General features: G+C 32.2%; 1 protein-coding gene across 4 annotated transcripts in view; it reads left to right on the top strand.

Annotated features, from left to right (window-relative positions):
* SCFD1 (sec1 family domain containing 1) overlaps window positions 1-19581 on the top strand; it is a 96921-nt gene that overhangs the window by 58620 nt on the left and 18720 nt on the right. For 3 of the 4 annotated variants that reach the window (XR_014021610.1, XM_081291304.1, XM_081291303.1), the window contains exons 15-19: window positions 5031-5127; window positions 8363-8433; window positions 9171-9250; window positions 13393-13455; window positions 15304-15379. Coding sequence is in view for 3 of the 4 variants with exons in the window: in XM_081291304.1 (XP_081147430.1) it covers window positions 5031-5127; window positions 8363-8433; window positions 9171-9250; window positions 13393-13455; window positions 15304-15379 (387 nt within the window). In the remaining variant the exon portion in view is untranslated. Of the gene's footprint in view, window positions 1-2186; window positions 2303-5030; window positions 5128-8362; window positions 8434-9170; window positions 9251-13392; window positions 13456-15303; window positions 15380-19581 lie in introns of those variants that run through there. The other variant, XM_081291305.1, reaches the window with a different exon arrangement.

Genomic DNA, 19581 nt, shown 5'->3' with positions numbered 1-19581 from the left:
TTGTCTGCGGGAAGCAGGCGAACGGGAGCTTGAATTCAGCCAATCCGGGCTCAGTGTGTGTTCTGAGAGGCCCAGACTGTTCGCCTCAGATCTACGTCAGCTCAGCATTGCCTAGTGATCCTGAGCAAACAGATTTAGGTTATTTACGACTCCCTATGCCTGCACAGCTGAAGAGGTCAGGGACTTGAACTCTCTGCGCCCGCCGCCATGTTGGAATCTTCATAGTAACTCTTGAAGTCGGGTGGTATCACTCCTCCAAGTTTGTTCTCCTCCGGTATATTATGTTGGCTGGCTGGGGTCTTTTGCTTCTCTATATAATCCTTAGAATCATTTTATAAATATCCACAAACTAACTTGCTGGAATTTTTATTGGGATTATGTTGAACCTGTAGATCAAATTGGAAAAAAACTGACATCCTGACAATATGAAGCCTGTTTGGTTTCTTTCATATCAGTTCTATTCTATCATTACAGATCTTACACCTGTATTGTTGGATTTATATATAAGTATTTGGGGAGTTTAGTGCTGGTACAGTGGCACAATTTTTAATTTCTATTTCCTATTGTTCATGCTAATATATAGAAAAGTCATTGGCTTTTATATGTTAACCTTGTATCCTGCAACCTTGACATAATTGCTTATTAGTGCCAGGAGTTTGTTGTTGTTGTTGTTGTTGTTGTCGTCGTTAGTTCTTTGGAATTTTCAGTAAAGACACTTATATCATTTGCAACCAAAAATTGTATTTTTTCTTACCCAGTTGCTATGCCTTTTATTTCCCTTGTTTATTTATTGCATTAGCTATTTATTGCATTAGCTTTAGTACAGCCCTAAAAGGTGGTACAAATTAAACTCATGAAGAAGAAAGAAAGAATAAAAAAGGCTGAAGTATAAATAGTCTTCAACTTAGGTACATATTATATTCTGAAAGTCTAATTCTAAGTTTATTATAGCATATAATATACCTTCTTTAAAATATTATGTAGTAGATAGGTTTCTTTCCCATAGAATCTGTTTAGTCTACAATGTAGAGTTATTTCTCATATTGCATTGTAACATAGAAGGGTTTATATCCTCTCTTTCTCTCTCTCTCCCCCCTAAGAAAAATAGAAATATTGAGATTTTTAATGGAAGAAGGAGGTAGAACTCTAATTCTTTCTTGCCTTTTCTTTCACTGCTAAATGGTACCAGGGGGTATAATTGGGGCCTAGAGATGAGAAGGCCAAGATAGTCTCTGGACTTTGCCATCAGTCAGTCATTAAACAGAGGTAAGAAATGAGGCTAGCAATGAAGAGAGAATTCTATAATGGTGATATCTGCTAGAATAGAGAGAAGAATGCCAAAGAGATGGAAGATCTCCAACAATTATAAGGAAAAGAATTCCGTTTATATCCTGTGTGGTATCTGGTACATGTTTCTAGGTAACAGATTTTCAAAAAGGCAAAAGGTGTAAACAAACTATACTCCTCAGATGAATCTTAAGAATTGTCTATTATGAAAAGGAATTGTCCATTACAGTAAAGGAAGAGACAGACTAGCTTTGGAAAATGTTTTCTTTAGATTTGTTTTATTTGTGTTTTTTCCAATCCATTGGGCTATAGGTAGGCAAATTTTAACAACATATATGCAGTATTAATTGAATATAAATTTTGAGACAGTATAATAAAAAGCTTCCTTGTTAACTGGAAAGAAATACTAAATTTACTTTTATCATATCCTCGCTTAGAAAGCCCTTCTAAAGCAATTCTTGAGAAATTCATGTTTCTCACAACTTATATTCACAATATATTCACTATATGTATAATCTGTATTCCATGTGTAGTGCTTTTGATTTTCTATAATAGTCCCTTTTATAGTCCCTTTTATCTGTTTATTCTTGATATTTAATGTAACTACCAAAAATTTATCTTGATGTTATTTTATAATTTTTAAGTTATTCATTTTTAATGTCACTCTTACTATGCAAATTGTATTATCTATTAAGCCCATGTTGAATAAGAATAACCAATCTTTGAAGTTACCAAGTTGCCTCTCTCAGTATTTTCCTTCATTTGAAGAATTTGAGAAAAGACCTATAGATAAAAGATCTCTGGCCAGAATGACCTTTTGCCAAATATATACAAAAATTATATGTATTACCAAAAAGCCAAACACGTACTAATTGACAAATATGCTTTTTTTCATAAAGCAAAAGAAGCAATAAATTGTTCTTGAGGAAAATATAAATTTCCCTACTCTTTATCTGTGGTGTACATTGAAGTATGACCTGGATTTGAATCTCAACTCTCTACTACTTCTACTCTGGTAACCTTGAATAAACTTAAAGTTTCTTTGTGTCTGCTTCTTCATCTTTAAAATGAGACTAACAATTCCTAGCTCATAGTGTTATTTGGAGAATTAAACAAGATAATTTAAGGTAGTGGTTTTTAAACACTGTTCTCTAGTACCCTAGAGCTCTGTAGAGACATTTCATGGGTCACTTATATGTTTTAGTATACTCATAGAATTGATGAAATTTATATCACAACCTGATATTGGAACATTTTTATCACCAAAAACAATTTTTTTAATAATTTTTTTAAACCCTGTCCATTACCACTCAAACTAAATTGTTTTGGGACTCAATTTACATTGCTCCTTAGAATTCGGAATACAAGTTTATATATCAAGAAAGGAGAAATGAATCAGATGTGTGTATACCTGCATAAGTTAATGAAACATTGTTTTTTCACTGATCCATATAGACATTTGATTCCCTTGTAACATTTAGCATGCTTAATTCTTTATATTAAAGCACTAAAGATTAGATTATTTACATTTTTATTTCTAGAAGGTCATTCACCTATTTTTATGATTTTTAAAAATGACTGCTTGCTTGTATATGTCCTGCTCTTAGTTTTGAAATTCAATAAATTCAAGTACTTATTATGAGCCAGGTTCTTTGTTAAACTCCTAGGTTAAACAATTAAGTAGACACATTCTAAGGAGTTTATAATTTTAGGAAGAAGACATAAAAAGCAAAGGAGAGTAATGTGATGTGATCATTGTTATGGAGAAATCATTGTTATTATGAAATGCTTTTGGTACAGGTAAAGGAGTAACGAGTTCTGACTAAGGAATATGAGGGAGAGAGCAGAGAAGCTGCAAATAAGATGAAATGAATAGAATTCACTGGATAAATGATAGAGAAGTAATATAACCTTTAAAAACTACAAGAAATAACTTGTGCATAACCCTGGAAGGTTAAAAGTATACACTATGCTTAATGAAAATTTGGTGAGTTATGTGGTGTACTGAGGAAACCAAATCTATAAATAATGCTGAAATTAAAAAGTTGACTGGGTCAGACTGTGAACGGCCTAAAAGTCAGTTTGATGCCATATTTTATTGCCTTTCCATTTTCATTCCTGGCTTTACAAATAATAGCTTTTCCTAATCTAATATTCACATTAGCATAGTTCCTACTATCATTTTAGTTCCCTGGGAGTATTCTTTTACTTCTTTCACTACTGTTGTTTCTCATATCCTTTCTTGTGTTAATTATTAAATATCTATCTTCTCTGTTCCCTTAGCCACTACCCTGGTCTTTTCTATAGGACCTCTCTGATATTTCTTTTGTCTATTTTTAATATTATTTCTAGGACTTTGTTATTCCATAGGATTTTACCTCTTCTCTGTTATAGTTATAAAAGTAGCACTATGTAGTAGCTAAAATAGTTCCTATATCATCAGGGAATATGAAGGCCCAAACATTTTATAATAAGGAAAAAACTTTTTCTATTATACTCTCATTAAGCGCTCACTGGTAAAGAAAATTTTCACATACTGATGTAGTCTATATTATTCAAAAAGGGGCAGAAGAGTATAGCATATTAACTTTTTGTGTCAAAATGGGGAGGGATATTAGAATGTAGGTTCCATTTCTTTATGTTAATGCAGTGAAAAACTGTAGAAGAAATAATTAAAATACTAATGGAAGCAGGTGGAAATGAATGGGAAGAAGACTGGCAAGAACTAGAACTTCTTTGTCCTTTCTGTGTTGTTTATTTTTAAACTTACCTGAATATTTCATTCTTCAAAAATCTGGCTTTGTGTGCCACTGCAGGGGAGTGGAATTGAAAAGACTGACTTATTTCCCTAATGCCCATGTATGAAATCCACTCTTTAGTCTACTATTTGGATGTCTGCACTCTGTTGTACCTTGGTATGATCTGTTTAACCTAAATGAGCTATATCTGAGTTCCCAAGTCACTTTTAATTCAAAATATATCACTTCCTCTTCCACAAAAGTTTATTTATTTAATTATATAATTTTAGCATAAAATATTTACCTTCTATAATTATCTGTTGATTCTTTATTGGTATTGTTGAGTATCCAAATTTATTTCATGAATGGTTTTTACTGCTACTTTAACTTTTAACTCCTTTGTGTTAGGAACAAATATGTTCTTTTCTGTTTTGTTATCAGAAGCATAATTTAATAGATATTTGAGAATAATTACTTTTATTTACTCTAACTTCATTTGGATCAATGTCACTTGGAAACATTTTACTACTTTTTTGTTATCTAAAACTTCAACATATCAAATAGAACTAATGAGGGAAAAAAAGAGTTTAATGTTTAAAAAACATTGAAAGCAGGCTAATTAGGGTAATTTTTTGTTCACTTAAGATAGAAAAATGTGGATTTGCACACTAAAAAATGTAAACAGCATGGCCACAATATTAATTTGCATGGAGTACAATGTGATTTGTGTTCTAGTTAGTAATTAATACAATTAGTGTGTTTTTATTTTTACTAATACAGTTAATTCTGATACATTACAAAATAGTTAATCTGTTGGCTAGGATTTATACATGTATGTATATGTGTATATTAAGTGTGTGATTAAAAGCAAGAAACTTGAAATTATACCAGGAAATGAACATTTATTTTTTAAATTGATTATAGAAAATAGAAACTTTTGGAAGACTTTTAATATATTTTTATTACTTGATATAGTAGTCTCATCTAATATTTACTTTGAAACAGGCAAGAAAGCTGGATGTATATTTTGAATATGAAGAAAAAATAATGAGCAAAACTACTTTGGATAAATCTCTTCTCGATATAATATCAGACCCTGATGGTATGTACCATAAGTTTAAGGTTAAAAGTTTCACATCTTATGAATCCACCATTTTCAATTTGAGCAAAATTTAAGTAGAATTACTACTTTTCTGAGTCAATACTAATAACAAGGAAGCTCAGTGAACTGTTTTCTGTTGAAAAACTTTCAACGTAGTAGTTCCTAAAGTGGAAAAATGATTTGTATTTTATTTACTGAACTTTCCTTTGATATTATTTAAAGCACTTTTTGTTTTTATTTCTAAATCTATTTTATATGTTTAAGAAATTCACTTTGAGAAAACCTTGTAGTCAATTCTTTATATTTGTATGTCTAAGTATTTTATGTTAGATTCTATTGAAACAAAATACAACTATTTATAATTTGAAAATATAACCTAATTATAACTTTTAATTATAGTGACTGTGGAATGTATGTAGGGGGTTAGCCTCTAAAATATTCAAACCTTAAGAGACATTTTGATTATTTCAGAATAGTTCTGAATCCAAATTTCATTGTTTCCCAAAGCAAATATAAAGCCCATGACCCATTTTGCAGATATGGAGTACTCAAGCTGTATAATGACGATTTTTAGTTCAAATTCGGATATAAGCTTTAGACTTTTTTCCAAATTGAAAAAAAGAAAATCCAAACTAATGTGTAAATAAAGATTCCATTCATTAAAACTTCTGAGGAGCCACAAGTATTGCTTATACTTTTAAAAACTAGACTTAAAACGTTTTGCTATGTATGTGCACTTTGCAACGAGAGAAACATCCTTCACTTCCGAGGTATTCCTTATTATTTGTAAAAATTTCTGAATACAATCAAAACAATAAATGTGTTGATAAAAAGGCCTTTCTTCTTTGTTTCTCACACAACTTTTTCCAAAAGACATTAAGTAGGGCAGAACAAAGTCGGCATTCATGCACAGTGGCAGACTGGTGCCACTTTAGCCCAGAACAAGATGTTGGAACCTAAGCAGGATGGCAGGAGAAACTACACATGGGGTAGAGGGGAGTGGGTAACCTAGCGTGAAATGTCAAAGTTCAAGAGGGGATGAACAGTGTGTCCACATGTAGGAACAAGTTTTGCAAGAGGTATAAAAGCCCTAACTGATTAAGGCAAGTGATCCCACACAGGAACCACTCAGTCTGGGCCCAGGTAGGTTGAAAAGTATGTCCAGGTGTGTGGGTGGTTCCATCATAGGGAATCAGAGTTCAAGTGAAATAAGAAGAGCATCCATGCAAGCAAAGGGATAGCAGCAGATATGGATACTTATTACAGAGAACTAGTTAAACAAGTAAATATGTCGATTAGTTTAAAGGGAGCCAGATTTCTTGTTATCAGAGGAAGAAGTATTAAGTACAGAAAGGTAAAAACTAGAATGAAGTAGTATTCAAGTGTTGTGAATTTAGTGTTCTCACTATATATTTGTCAGATCTAGAAATCAATATACACACACACATATGTGCACACTTATATGTATTCCCTAGCTGAGGAGGCCTGGGAACAGTAATATCCCACTGCTAAAGATTTTAGCTCATAAATACCATTTTCCACCAGGACTCCTTGGAGAAGTAACTGATTCCAGTATTCTGGTAGGGAAAGAAAGTACTAGATGAGTCTGGAACATTGTTGTAACAAAAATCAAGGAAAGAATTCAAAATATGATAGAACATGTCAAAAAGTCCCAGAAGTCAGCTTGACAAGTCTCCAAATCATGACAGTTGAATGTCATAATAAATAATGAGTATAGCCCATTGAATGAAACAGCTACAAGTCCTCATAGACAAAAAAAAAAAAAAAAAAATGCTTACCTTCAAATTTTACAGGATATTTACAGTTTCAGAGTACTTACTTAAAAAGTATTTATTAATTACAAAGAGAGATATAGTAACTTTACAGTGGAGAAGCCTGACAAATACCCTATTTGATTATCACATTAAAATCATCAGTAATGAGATATTCGGAAATACTGCAGCACCTACTATGATTCATTGCAAAGAATACAGCATCCTTTTGTAATATTCTTGCTAAAAATGTATAATCTGAATCTAATTGTGATGAAATATTAATTGCACAGTATGCTGCCAAAAAAAAAATGTAACCTATAATTTTAAAAAATACCAAGTCATGCCAGTCAAGGAAAGCTGGAGGAACAATTTTGTACAGAAGACTAAAGAGGCATAACAATTCTGTGCAACACATGATCCCAAAGTTTGCCATGAAAGATATTGTAGACAGTTCGTTAAACTTGAAATGGGATATGAGAATTAAACAATAATGTACATATCACGTAGCAGATTACTACATCTATGTAACAATGTATCAACGTTAATTTTCTGTTATATTATCAAAATTATATTGGAAATGTCTTCGATTTTGAGAGTAATGGACATTAGCTCAGCAACTTAAATTTTTCAGAGATTAAAAAAATGCTTTCCAAGCTATTAAAACTTTTCTCAAAATATAGAGTATGACAAGAGGTTCCAGGCTGTAGCTACGTGCTGTAGACTCTTGGTTTAAAAAGAAACATTTTATGATTTCAGTTTGGTTCATATATAGTTATATGCATCAGGATGCTCTTCAGTCCTTACCATAAGATAACTCTATTGGCAAAGAGACTCTATTGGCAAAGAGGGAGCTGTGGTTGTAGCTCAGTGGTAGAGCACTTGCCTAGCATGTGTAATGCACTGGGTTTGATCCATAACATCTTCCAATAGTAGGTAATACTTTGCTTTAAAAAGAAGGAATAATTCCTATTCCTCAAGAGGAAACATATTTTATAATATTAGTGTTAATAAATGCCCTAGGGATTTTTAAAATTTTTTAATTTTATTTTTTAAATGTGATTGTATTTTTATAGCTTTATTTTATTTATTATTAAACAACTATTAATTTTACCAACCTCTTCTTGCCATCTTACAAGTATCCCATTCTATATAATTATATTATTACCTGCCTATGTCCTTCCTTTTCTTTTTGAGTTTTTTAATCTAAAAAGTAAATCTCAACACTATAGTTTGTAAGTTAGAATGAATTTGTTTCCATAATCACAGCCCTCTAATCTTACGATTAATCTTTTTCTGTATCTGTATTTTATGTGGTTATAATTATGGTAATTATCAGTTGAATCAAGAACCGTATTTTGTTTTGCCACATTTACATATGCCTTGAATTTTAATGTACTTGTAAATGTTGATTATCATAACCACAATTATGAAAGTTTTTTGTTGTTATTTTTCTTTTGTAGCAGGAACTCCAGAAGACAAAATGAGATTGTTTCTTATCTATTACATAAGTACACAGCAAGTCCCTTCTGAGGTATGTGCTCTAAAGAGTTATTGGGAGGAATGCTTATTTGCAGTTATAACAGAATTTCAAAAATAGAAATAAAAATCACTATGACTAGATAACTACTTCATTCCTTTCTTTAAAAGAAAAACAATTTGTCATTCTATTTACTACAGAGTTTGTGGCAGTTTTTATTGTCACCAGGGGAAACTGTCCATTCAGGAAATGTCTGACCACTATTAAGTTGTTAAAATATGAACTGAACTCAAGGTGCCAAAATTCTTATTTCTGGAAAATAACTACTCTAAAATAGGTTAACCAGTATTGATAGGATTTTTGAACAGACAGTCTTATAATTTTAAGATTGTTTTGAAACTAGTATTCCATAGAAAATATCCTATATCCTCTATTAGGTAGGAAAGTGATGGGTTTTTGATGTCAGGCTTCTTACTGAGTTAGAGATCACTGACTCTTTCTCATGTTGACCAAGTATAGTTTTACTAGGTGAGCAAGAAGTATGAGCAACTAGTTTTACTAAATAAACTTCTAAGATTACATCTGGAATAACATGGCTATTGTAAGTTTCCTTTGCTGGTAGCAATTACTTTTTAATGTCTAGTAAATTGGGTATTCAGTAAAGATGCAACTCCATTCTATTTAGGTACCAATAATTTAAGCTCATGCTTTTGGTATTACTTGCTGATTACTCAAATGACAACATTCATGAAAGTATAAATTTCTGTCATACAGTTCTTTTCTTATTTCAGGCTGATTTGGAGCAGTATAAAAAAGCTTTAACAGATGCAGGATGCAACCTTAATCCTTTACAATATATCAAACAGTGGAAGTAAGTTTTATTTTCTTTAATTCCTGTCATTTAAGGTAAGGGCACTGTTAAGGTTTTGTTCACAAGAAAATGGGAATGCTAATAAGGAAATTAAACAGTGCCATTGTTGATTTTTATATCCAGTGGCACAAATATTTCCTTATCTGACCCACCCTATGCACATCTTAAAATTATATAAAACAGTAATGACTTTCTTTTTTAGACAAGCTTTATATTTTCTCCACTGATAAGGTAAAAAAGTCAAAGACTGAAGTGTCTTAAAAACATTAAAAGGTAATTTTAATTTCACAGGTAATACAGATTAACATAATGTAAAAATGTAGAAAATATTGTGCCAAAGATGATTAATTGGCAAATTTGTACTGTGTTGCTGTGAATATAAATTGTCACTCTTTTTCTGGATGATATAAAAATGCTTTTAAAAAACGGCTCAGCAACTTATAGGCAGGTAATAATACAATTATATTGAATGGGATACTTGTAAGATGGCAAGAAGAGGTTGGTAAAATTAATAGTTGTTTAATAATAAATAAAATAAAGCTATAAAAATACAATCACATTTAAAAAATAAAATTAAAAAATTTTAAAAATCCCTAGGGCATTTATTAACACTAATATTATAAAATATGTTTCCTCTTGAGGAGCCTAGCACATTCTTCTCTTAATGATTTATCCCAAATAAGTAACTGGAGTTGTAAAATCTTAGAAGTAACTAAAATGATGAAATTTTGAAAACCAACTTAAATGTCCAGTGGTAAGATTGGTAAGTAAATTGTAGCATTTCCATAAGGTAGAATACAATTGAATCACTAAAAATCATGCTGTAGAAGACTTACTGACATAGGAAATGTTCATGTATTTTTTAAGGAGAAAAATTGTGTAACAGTCTTTATTGATTTGTTTGATAAATACTTTTGTTCTTCCATATTCATGGTTTCTATATCCACCAATTGAAAATATTCAAAAAATTTTTTTTCTAAACACACATGTTGTAGAGAGCAGTGACAATAGAGCAGTGTCTGAAGAATTACTCCAGCAATCTTTACTTATATATGTCTCATTAATCAGATTAAAGACTATGCAAGCATTAGTCTTTGTATTCATGAAAGTTAGTTAACAACATTATGCAGCTTATTCTGCAATTACATTCTACAGTTGCATTGTGCAATATTAGGAGCTTTGGGTAGCTCTCAAGAAAGTCCATTGTTTAAAGTTACTGTAGTGTGGACAGGTTCAGGAGCAGTGGAGCTGGCAAAACATTGTGGTTTTCTAGCCAAAGAGTTCTTTTATTCCCAGGAGCTGAGTGCCTGAGATCAAGATCGAGGTTGATAAGACTCTAGCACAGAGCCTCCTCACAGAGGGCATTGCCATAGCAGCTAGGCATCCTGCACCTTTGCACAGAAACTTTCCCAGGCATCAAGCATACCGCAGCCATGAAGTCATCAGAGACCCCAATCTCAGACACTGTTCTCCCATTCTCTATCACTGCTCTCCACAATATGCACTTTTTTCCTATCATTATTCCTATAACAATACAGTATAACAGTTATTTACATAGAATTCATATTTCGTTAAGTATGCTAAGTAATTTAGAGATGATTTAAAGTATATGGGGATTGTTTGTATAGGTTTTATGCAAATACTATGCATTTTATTTAAGAGACTTGAGCATTTGCAGATTTTCATATCTTTGAGGATCTGGGAACCAATCCCCTGTAAATGCTGAAGGATGACTGTATTTTCTAATAGTAAAGCCTAATAAGCAAGGCCCCACTGGCACTGAATTTATCTTAAGGGAATAGTTAACAAGTAAATGAACAGAATGAAAATAAAAATAAATAAATAAATGTTAATCAAATAAAAAGAAAGTTGAATAAGATCTTAATTTATTGGAGATAAGAGCTAAATATGTTTAGGAGATCAGGGAAAACCTCTGGGTATATCACATTTGAACACAAACTTAGATGACATTTTTTACAGCACAATCCCTGTTTATCCATTTTTCTGTATTACTGTGTTAGTATACACATATATACATTTAATTGCATAAGTGAAATGACATACCTCTGAATGTCATAGCAGGTAACTCCTAGTGGTAGATTTTTTTTTTCTTTTGACCATTTTATTTTCCAAATTTACTTTAATAAACATTACCTTTGAAATAATTTTTAAATCAGTTTTTAAAAGAGTAAGATTGAATTGTGCTTTCTGATCGCCAGTTATGTCCCAAAAAATGTGCATACCAAGAGAAATGTACCAAATGAACAGTGGTTATTCTGAGTAGTAAGTTTTTGAGTATTATCTATGCTTTCATGTTCTCAAATTTCACTTGACTGTGTTCTTGTAATATACAAAAACCTTTTTTTAAAAAGAAAAACTAAAAACTATTTTTCCCAACTTTCATAATATACAGACATATTTGGCAGTGTGACAGTCATTGTTCTTTTTTAATATGTTTTTATTTGTTTTAATTAGTTATACATGAAAGCAGAATGCACTTTGATATATACATAGATGGGGCATAATTTCTCATTTTTCTGGTTGTACGTATTGTAGAATCACATCTGTCATGCAGTCGCATATATACATTGTTTGTTTTATATTATGATTTACATGCAATTCCTTAATCAGTATTTAGAGTTATCGGGGGAAAAACAATCTTGGGCATTATTTTACACAGTCATAAAATATATAAACTCTAATTTATAAGATTTTTTTCCCATTGTAAGAGCCATACCAGTTTATTGAAGAAAATTTGGAAAGTAATGTATAAAGAAAAAGTAAAAATTTACTTGTAATCTTGCTATCCAGAGATTACAGGTAAATGTTATTGTATATCCTTCTGTTTTGTGCATGTATTACATATATTTCTTAAAACTGGAAAATCATTTTTATAAGGTTTTGTTTGTCATTGTTTTAAGATAGTCTCCAAGGTTAATATTTGATGTTTGCATAATATTCAGTCATACAAATATAATGCTATTTATAAACCCCTCTTAATCGTTTATATATAGTTTCTAGTAAAAAAAAATACAGATTTTTGTTAAGACAGAAATTCCAATTCACTGCTAGAAACAGTTGATTCATATCCTCCTTTCTGAACAAAACATATTTTTGTGTCAAGTTTGGGATTTCTATTGACAGATTTTATCAAGATTGAGATTGAATATTGTCTGCATATCAACTACCACATCTTAGTGATTCCCATTCTTTTTTACTTTTATAAAAATTTTCTTAGGTCTCTTCCCACACACACACACTTTATTTTTATTTACAAAGCAATTGAAATAATTAAGAATCATGAAAGAATAGTTATTGACATTAAATGTTTATAGTAATATAATGCTAATTTTGATTTTTAAATCATGTACTTTATGTATGCATATGTCCAAAGATTAGAAAAATGTACATCAACATTCTAATATTTGGTTACCTCAAAGTTGTGGAATTCTTCTGGAAGCATTCTGTATTTTCTGGATTCTGTACAGAATGAGAGAAGAGACTCAGAGGAAAAATTTTTAAAACACACCTAAGTGCTGTGTTTTCCCCCAACCCTTAATAATGTTATAGTATAGTTAAAGACACTCTAGATACTTCAAAACAGTTAAAAGTAATGCAATTAAATATAAAATTGTATGGTACAAAATATGGCTACAGGAAAAAAATCATTGGATAGTAGAAATTGAAAGAGTAATGATAAAGTGGTTTTGAACTAAGTCTTAAAAGGAAATGGGCACTTTCCACTGCAGAAGGTAGTGAGTTTTACTCTCCAAAGGTCACAGTGAGCAAAGGCATGTATTTGGGAACAAGAAAATACAGTATATGGAAACAATAAGGAGACTAAAGTTAATCAATACATGATTGTTGTCTTAAGTTAGTAGGTGTCTGCCTCAGTTCTTGTCCTTGATCAGATGGGAGTGGATAAAGAAAGAAAAATTGTGAAGATTAAAATGTATTTGTGTTTTTAAAGAATATCAGTGTTTCTGTACTAAGTGAATGTAGTTATGTTGGTTTAAAAAATTATTTCTCTTTTTCAGAAAATGCATAATAGAAGTTAGAGTTGGTCAATAGATATTTTAATACCATAATACTGATTAGGAAATTTAATAGTCACATCTAAATATAACTTTCTTATATCTTAGGGCTTTTGCCAAGATGGCCTCAGCTCCTGCCAGCTATGGAAACACTACCACTAAACCAATGGGGTAAGTATTTTTAATAATGCTGATTGAATCCTTGTCCTCCAGGCTTTAATTAGACTTTCATGCCTTAAAAACACAATACCTGACACTTTGAAGAATGTTTTTGTTATGATGCAGGATAAATATCACCATGCCTTTGGCTTACTTAGATGGTTTAAATTTTTCTTAAATGTAATGCAGTATCTTTTACATGACATGAACTTCATGTGCTTCTTTGCTCTTGAAACATTTCATTTTCAGAAAATATATGAAGGTTAAAACTATTTTTATATCAATTTTGATAATTAACATAGACTTGAAGCTAGTCACTCAGACCTAGGTGTAAGACAGATCCAGGCATGGTGCTGAATGATAGCTAGGAAGTACCCAGGACTGTGGATGACTTCTTACTCCAAAGACTCATATAAAGTTTATGTAATTTTCAAAAATGATGAACAAAGATAGTTCTTACTGTTCTCTTCTATACCATGCAAGTTTCAAATTCCTAACTTATTTTTTAGAGCTAGAATAAATAAAAGTATGAAGTTCAAAGGAAAATTGGCTCATCCTAGATCCATATAAGTTTTAATGAAACATTTTCCAGAAACGATAGAACTCTGCCTAAGGCCTGCCCTTTGTAAGTCCTGGGCAAAATGAATCCAGCTGCAGAGGGTGCTGTGCAGTTTATATGCCCTTCAGAGTTGCCTGTGTGTATTCCAACAAAGATTACTTTCTCTTATTTCTGTTAATTAAGGATATCCATCCTGTCCATCTCTTCTTTTCAGCAGGGGGTAAGGATAAAACAGGCAAAAAGGAAAATAATTTTGGAAAATAATTCACATGTATTTAATAAAAGAGATTTTCCAGTTTCATGTCTTAAAATTTTAAGAAATATTTAAATAAAGCTTATTAGATTTCTTATGTATTTTTAGTTGGGGATTTTAATAAAAAGTGTTATAAGAAAAGCAATTTGCAGGCTATCCCTAGTCCTCTAATATCATAAATGTATCAGAATTACTCTTCTGTGTCATGTGAGAGATCCATGTGAGAGACTGAACCATAAATTTAAACCCAGTGTGACAAGTCATTTGTTGGCATTCTTTTTGTTGTTCAAAGTTCAGACAAGAGCCGGGAGTGGTAGCACACACCTGTAATACCCTCAACTTGGGAGGATGAGGAAGGAGGATTGCAAGTTCAAAGCCAGCATCAACAACTTAGTGAGGCCCTAAGCAACTTAGGTACTCTCAAAATAAAAAATTTTTTAAAGCTGGGGTTGTGGCTCAGTGGTTAAATGCCCTGGGTTTAATCGCTGGTGAAAGAAAAAAAAAAAAAAAAAAGTTCTGACAATAAGCATTCTTCAGAATTGAGACAGAATTCATGAAGTGGGTTATACCCCACATTTTTATTATAGACTTTATATAGAGAGAGGACATAGTATACTGTTCAGGACTGGATCCTTTCTACTGCTGTGAACACAGAAAGAGACAGTAACATTTGACCTTTTCATAGTACTTAGTAAGCATATGTATTTTCAACATGTGTGTTTGAGCTCCTAAAGCAAGTTGTCTGGGTTACTATCTTTAATTACTTCAAATTATACTTTGCCTAAAAACTGTACCTAAGATTAATATTTATTTGAGAACAAATTTTTTTTAAATAATTACTGACTAATCTCATCATCTTATGGCTAAATAAAATTGCAGCAGTGATACCCATGGAAGCAGAAATTCTCAGGGTCTTTCTATTTAGTGAAAACAATGGTAGTAGGTACAGTGAACATCAGCATGCAGTGTGTAAGCAAGCAGATATTATATCTGTAACAAATTGGAGAAGCATTACTTACTGAAGTCCTTCTCTTTTGCCTCTACCTAGTCTCTTATCACGAGTCATGAATACAGGATCTCAGTTTGTGATGGAAGGAGTGAAGAACTTGGTCTTGAAACAGCAAGTAAGTGCTCCTGTTCAAAAGCATACTAGTAACTTTTTAACATAAATGTTGACAGGTTGACTACTGAGAACAAATGAGGAATAAAATAAGGTCAGGAAGTCCTTAATTGGTATATATAAGAATATGAGAATTCTGAAATCTTAATACTTTTTAAAGATTGGCTCATTTGGACTTTACTCATATTTAATTTTTCTTTGTCATCGGGTTTATGAAAATACATTATTTGAAAAAATGAATTGCCACATAATATTTTATTTTAATTTTTCATAAAGTGGGTTTCTAGTTTAAAAGTAAATTCTTTATTCAAATTCTTTATTTGAATAAGTAATGTTCTATTACAAAAAACCATGGAATGTTAGTAAAGAATAGTGAAAATCCTAATTTGCTTCATTTAATTACAAGGCTGATTAATTTCCAAATTTCTCCTTTAAATCCAAACATGCTATTTCGTAAGTACTTGGGGAATACTTTTTAACCTCATTATCTCAGGAATTCTAATTAATACCTCCCATTCTACTTCTCTTGCAAGGAACTACTACTAAATATTTTTTTAAAATATTTAAAAAATATTTTTTTAAAAAGTGTTTTTTTTAAAACTGGTGCACAGTACTGCCAAGTCCCCTAATGATACCTGCAAGAAATGTTTAAATTGCCCTATTTTAATGTGCTAACACAATATTTGTTTTATTTTAGAGTTCATAAGATATAAAAACAAATTGTCTTTAAGACTTCAAATCCCTTTGCTTTTCTTAACATTGCAGATGACTACTGCTTTGACAGAGGCAAATTCTCACTTTGAAATGATCTGTGATTACCCCTATCAATGTAACATATCTGGTACTACCATCAGAAGAGCCATGGTATTAAAAAAGAATAAGATCAGCATAAGACAAAATATGTATTGACTAGGGGTGTGTGTGAGTCATTTTATTCTGCAAAGTGAACTTAAAAGTCTGTAGCTGGGCACATTGATGTACACCTGTAATCCCAGCAGCTCAGTAGACTAAAGCAAGAGGATCACAGGTTCAAAGCCAGCTTCAGCAACTTAGCAAGACCCTGTCTCAAAAATATAAAAATGGGCAGGGGATGTGACTCCATGGATAAGCACCTCCCCCCCCCCAGAAAAAAAAAAGTCATATTATAGCTGGGTGTAGGTGGCACACTCCTGTGATCCCAGCAGTTTGAGAGGCTGAGGCAAGAAGATCTCAAGTTCAAAGCCAGCCTGTCTCAAAATAAAAAAAGGGCTGGGGATGTAGCTCAGTGATACGAACTCCTGGGTTTAATCCCCAGTAACAAAAAGAAAAAAGAAAAGTCATATTACAAAACAGCAAATCCAAATGATCGTTTTTGTTGGGTTTTGTTTTGTTTTAGTATCAGAGACTGCACTTAACCACAAAGCCACATCCCCAGTTCTTTTTATTTTTTATTATGAGATAAGGTCTCGCCAAGTAGCTCAGAGCCTTGCTAAGTTGCTTAAGCTGGTCTTGAACTTATACTATTCCTGTCTCAGTTTACTAGCTTCTGGGATTACAGGCATGTACCACTGCATGTGGCTTTTTGTTGGTTTTTAAAAGAAAAAATAGAGAGTACAGAAGGATATATACCAAAGCTTTAAATGTTAGTTTTTTTCTGGGTGAGTATTCACCTCATATTACTTACACCTACGTGATAAATTCTTAGAATTGAATTATGAAATATAAGGGTATGGACATTTCTAATTGTTCTTAATGAATATTATGAATTTACCCTCCAGTAAAAAGCTTCTTGTTCTAAAAATATTTATTTTAAACTCATAGAAATCTATTTTAAAAGTTGCAACATCATGGGGCTGGGGTTGTGGCTCAATGTTAGAGTGCACCCCTAGTGCATGTGAGGCACTGGGCTCAATCCTCTGCGCCACATAAAATAAATAAATAAATAAAGTATTGTGTCCAACTACAGCTAAAAAATATTAAAAAAAAAAAAAAAAAAGTTACAACGTCCTAATACTTAAAAAGGCATTGAGGGCTCTGAGGCAATTTGGGAACTAAGAGGTAAGGAGTGTCAAAAGAAGAGCCCACCTGTAATCCCAGCAGCTCGAGAGGCTGAGACAGGAGGATCGGGAGTTTGAAGCCAGCCTCAGCAATAGCAAGGCACTAAACAACTCGGTGAGACCCTGTCTTAAATAAAATACAAAATAGGGCCAGGATGTGACTCAGTGGTTGAGTGGCCCTGAGTTCAATTCCTGGTACCCCCCACCCCCCCCCAAAAAAAAAAAGAAGAAGAGATTGCTAAGAGATTGGTTCCATCAGTTTCACAGTTGGAGCATTATGAATAATTTATGCCCCTTAAAATTATATTGTTTTGAAGGTCGGGCATGGTGGCACATGCCTATAATCCCAGCAGCTCAGGAGGCTGACACAGGAGGATCTTGAGTTCAAAGCCAGCCTCAGCAATTTAGCAAGGCACTAAGCAACTCAGTGAGACCCTGTCTCTAATAAAATGCAAAATAGGGTTAGGGACGTGACTCAGTGGTCAAGTACCCCTGAGTTTAATCCCTGATACCCCCCCCCAAAAAAAAAATAGACAAAAACAGTAGGATTATCAGTGTTCAGTTTTCTAGGTTACTTATAAGAATTTTTTATGTTTTGTTTTCTGAGCAGCATAAGTTTTATGCATCACAAGTATCAACTATCACATAAAACCAGTTAAATGATATTCACAGATTCAAAATATATTTGTGATGTGATGAAATTATGCACAAAGTTGCATAATTTAGAAGTTTTCCATTCTACTTTCTTTGACTTATTTGCCAAAATAATCTTCCTCCTAAACATGAATTACCAACAAATAAATTACAAATAATGGGAATCCACAGATTAAAAAGACTTAAAAACCGTATCTAGGGGCTGGCTATAGCTCAGTGGTAGAGCACTTGCCTGGCACTTGTGGGGCACTGAGTTCCATCCTCAGTACCACATAAAAATAAATAAAGGTATTTTGTTCATCTTAACTAAAATATATACATATGTATATTTTTTAAAACTATCTAATTGGAATATATGACTCTTAGTTAAGATTATGATTTAAATAAGAAAACTATAAAAAATTATTTTATGCCAAAGGAAATTTTAATACTGACTGGATATTGAGCTTTGTACAGATATCAGAACATCACATTGTACATTTTTAGTACATACAGTTTTTTGTTAATCTTACCTCAGAAAAGCTGAGGAGAAAAAAAATATTGTTAATTATTTTTAGGTGTGTTTAATAAGGGTCTTTTTTTAAGTGTTTACATTTTAGAGATGTATACTGAAATATTTACAGTTTAATGATAATTTTATTCTGGGAACTTTTTTAATACCCTAGGGGAATAAGGAGTAGGTTAAAGTACAGACGAGTAAGATTTACAGATCACTGTTGAAGTTGAGTAATGAAGGATAGGTGTGTTGGATCTATGTAATTCTGTTTTCTTCATTTTTTTTTCTTTTTATTCTAATTGTACATGACAGTAGAATGCATTTTGACACACTGTACACAAATGGAGTATAATTTCTCACTCTTAATGTAATCATATGTGCACATAGGGTAATAAGGCCCAATTCATTCTACTATCCTCCTTCCCTTATACCTGCTCCCCTCCCTTTACTCCCCTCTGTCTAATCCAAAGTACCTCTATTCTTCCCTAGCTCCCCACCCCCTTATTGTGAATTAGTGTCCACATATCAGAGAAAACATTCATTCTTTTGTTCTTTGGAACTGGTTTACTTCACTTAGAATGAAATTCTCCATCTCCATCCATTTACCGGTGAATGCAATAATTTTATTCTTCTTTAAGGCTGAATAATATTCCACTGTGTATATATACCACATTTTCTTTATCCATTCATCTGTTGAAAGGCACCTGTGTTCCGTAGTTTATAGCTATTGTGAGTAGGCTGCGTCACTGTTGTAAGCTGATTTTAAGTCCTTTGGGTATAAACTGAGGAGTGGGATAACTGGGTCAAATGGTGGTCCCATTCCAAGCTTTCTGAGGAATCTCCATAATGTTTTCCATAATGGTTGCACCAATTTGCAATCCCACCAGCAATGTCTGAGTGTACCTTTTTTGCCCACATTCTTATCAAAATTTATTGTTAAGAATATAAGCAACAATAACTGCCATTCTGACTGAAGTGAAATGAAATCTTTGAGTAGTTTTGATTTGTATTTCTCTAATT

Source organism: Spermophilus citellus, assembly GCF_964194105.1.
Source record: "Spermophilus citellus genome assembly, chromosome: 4".
Taxonomy (NCBI): Eukaryota; Metazoa; Chordata; class Mammalia; order Rodentia; family Sciuridae; genus Spermophilus; species Spermophilus citellus.
The sequence above is the reverse complement of the archived record's forward strand: the minus strand, read 5'-3'. Positions and strand labels throughout refer to the sequence as shown.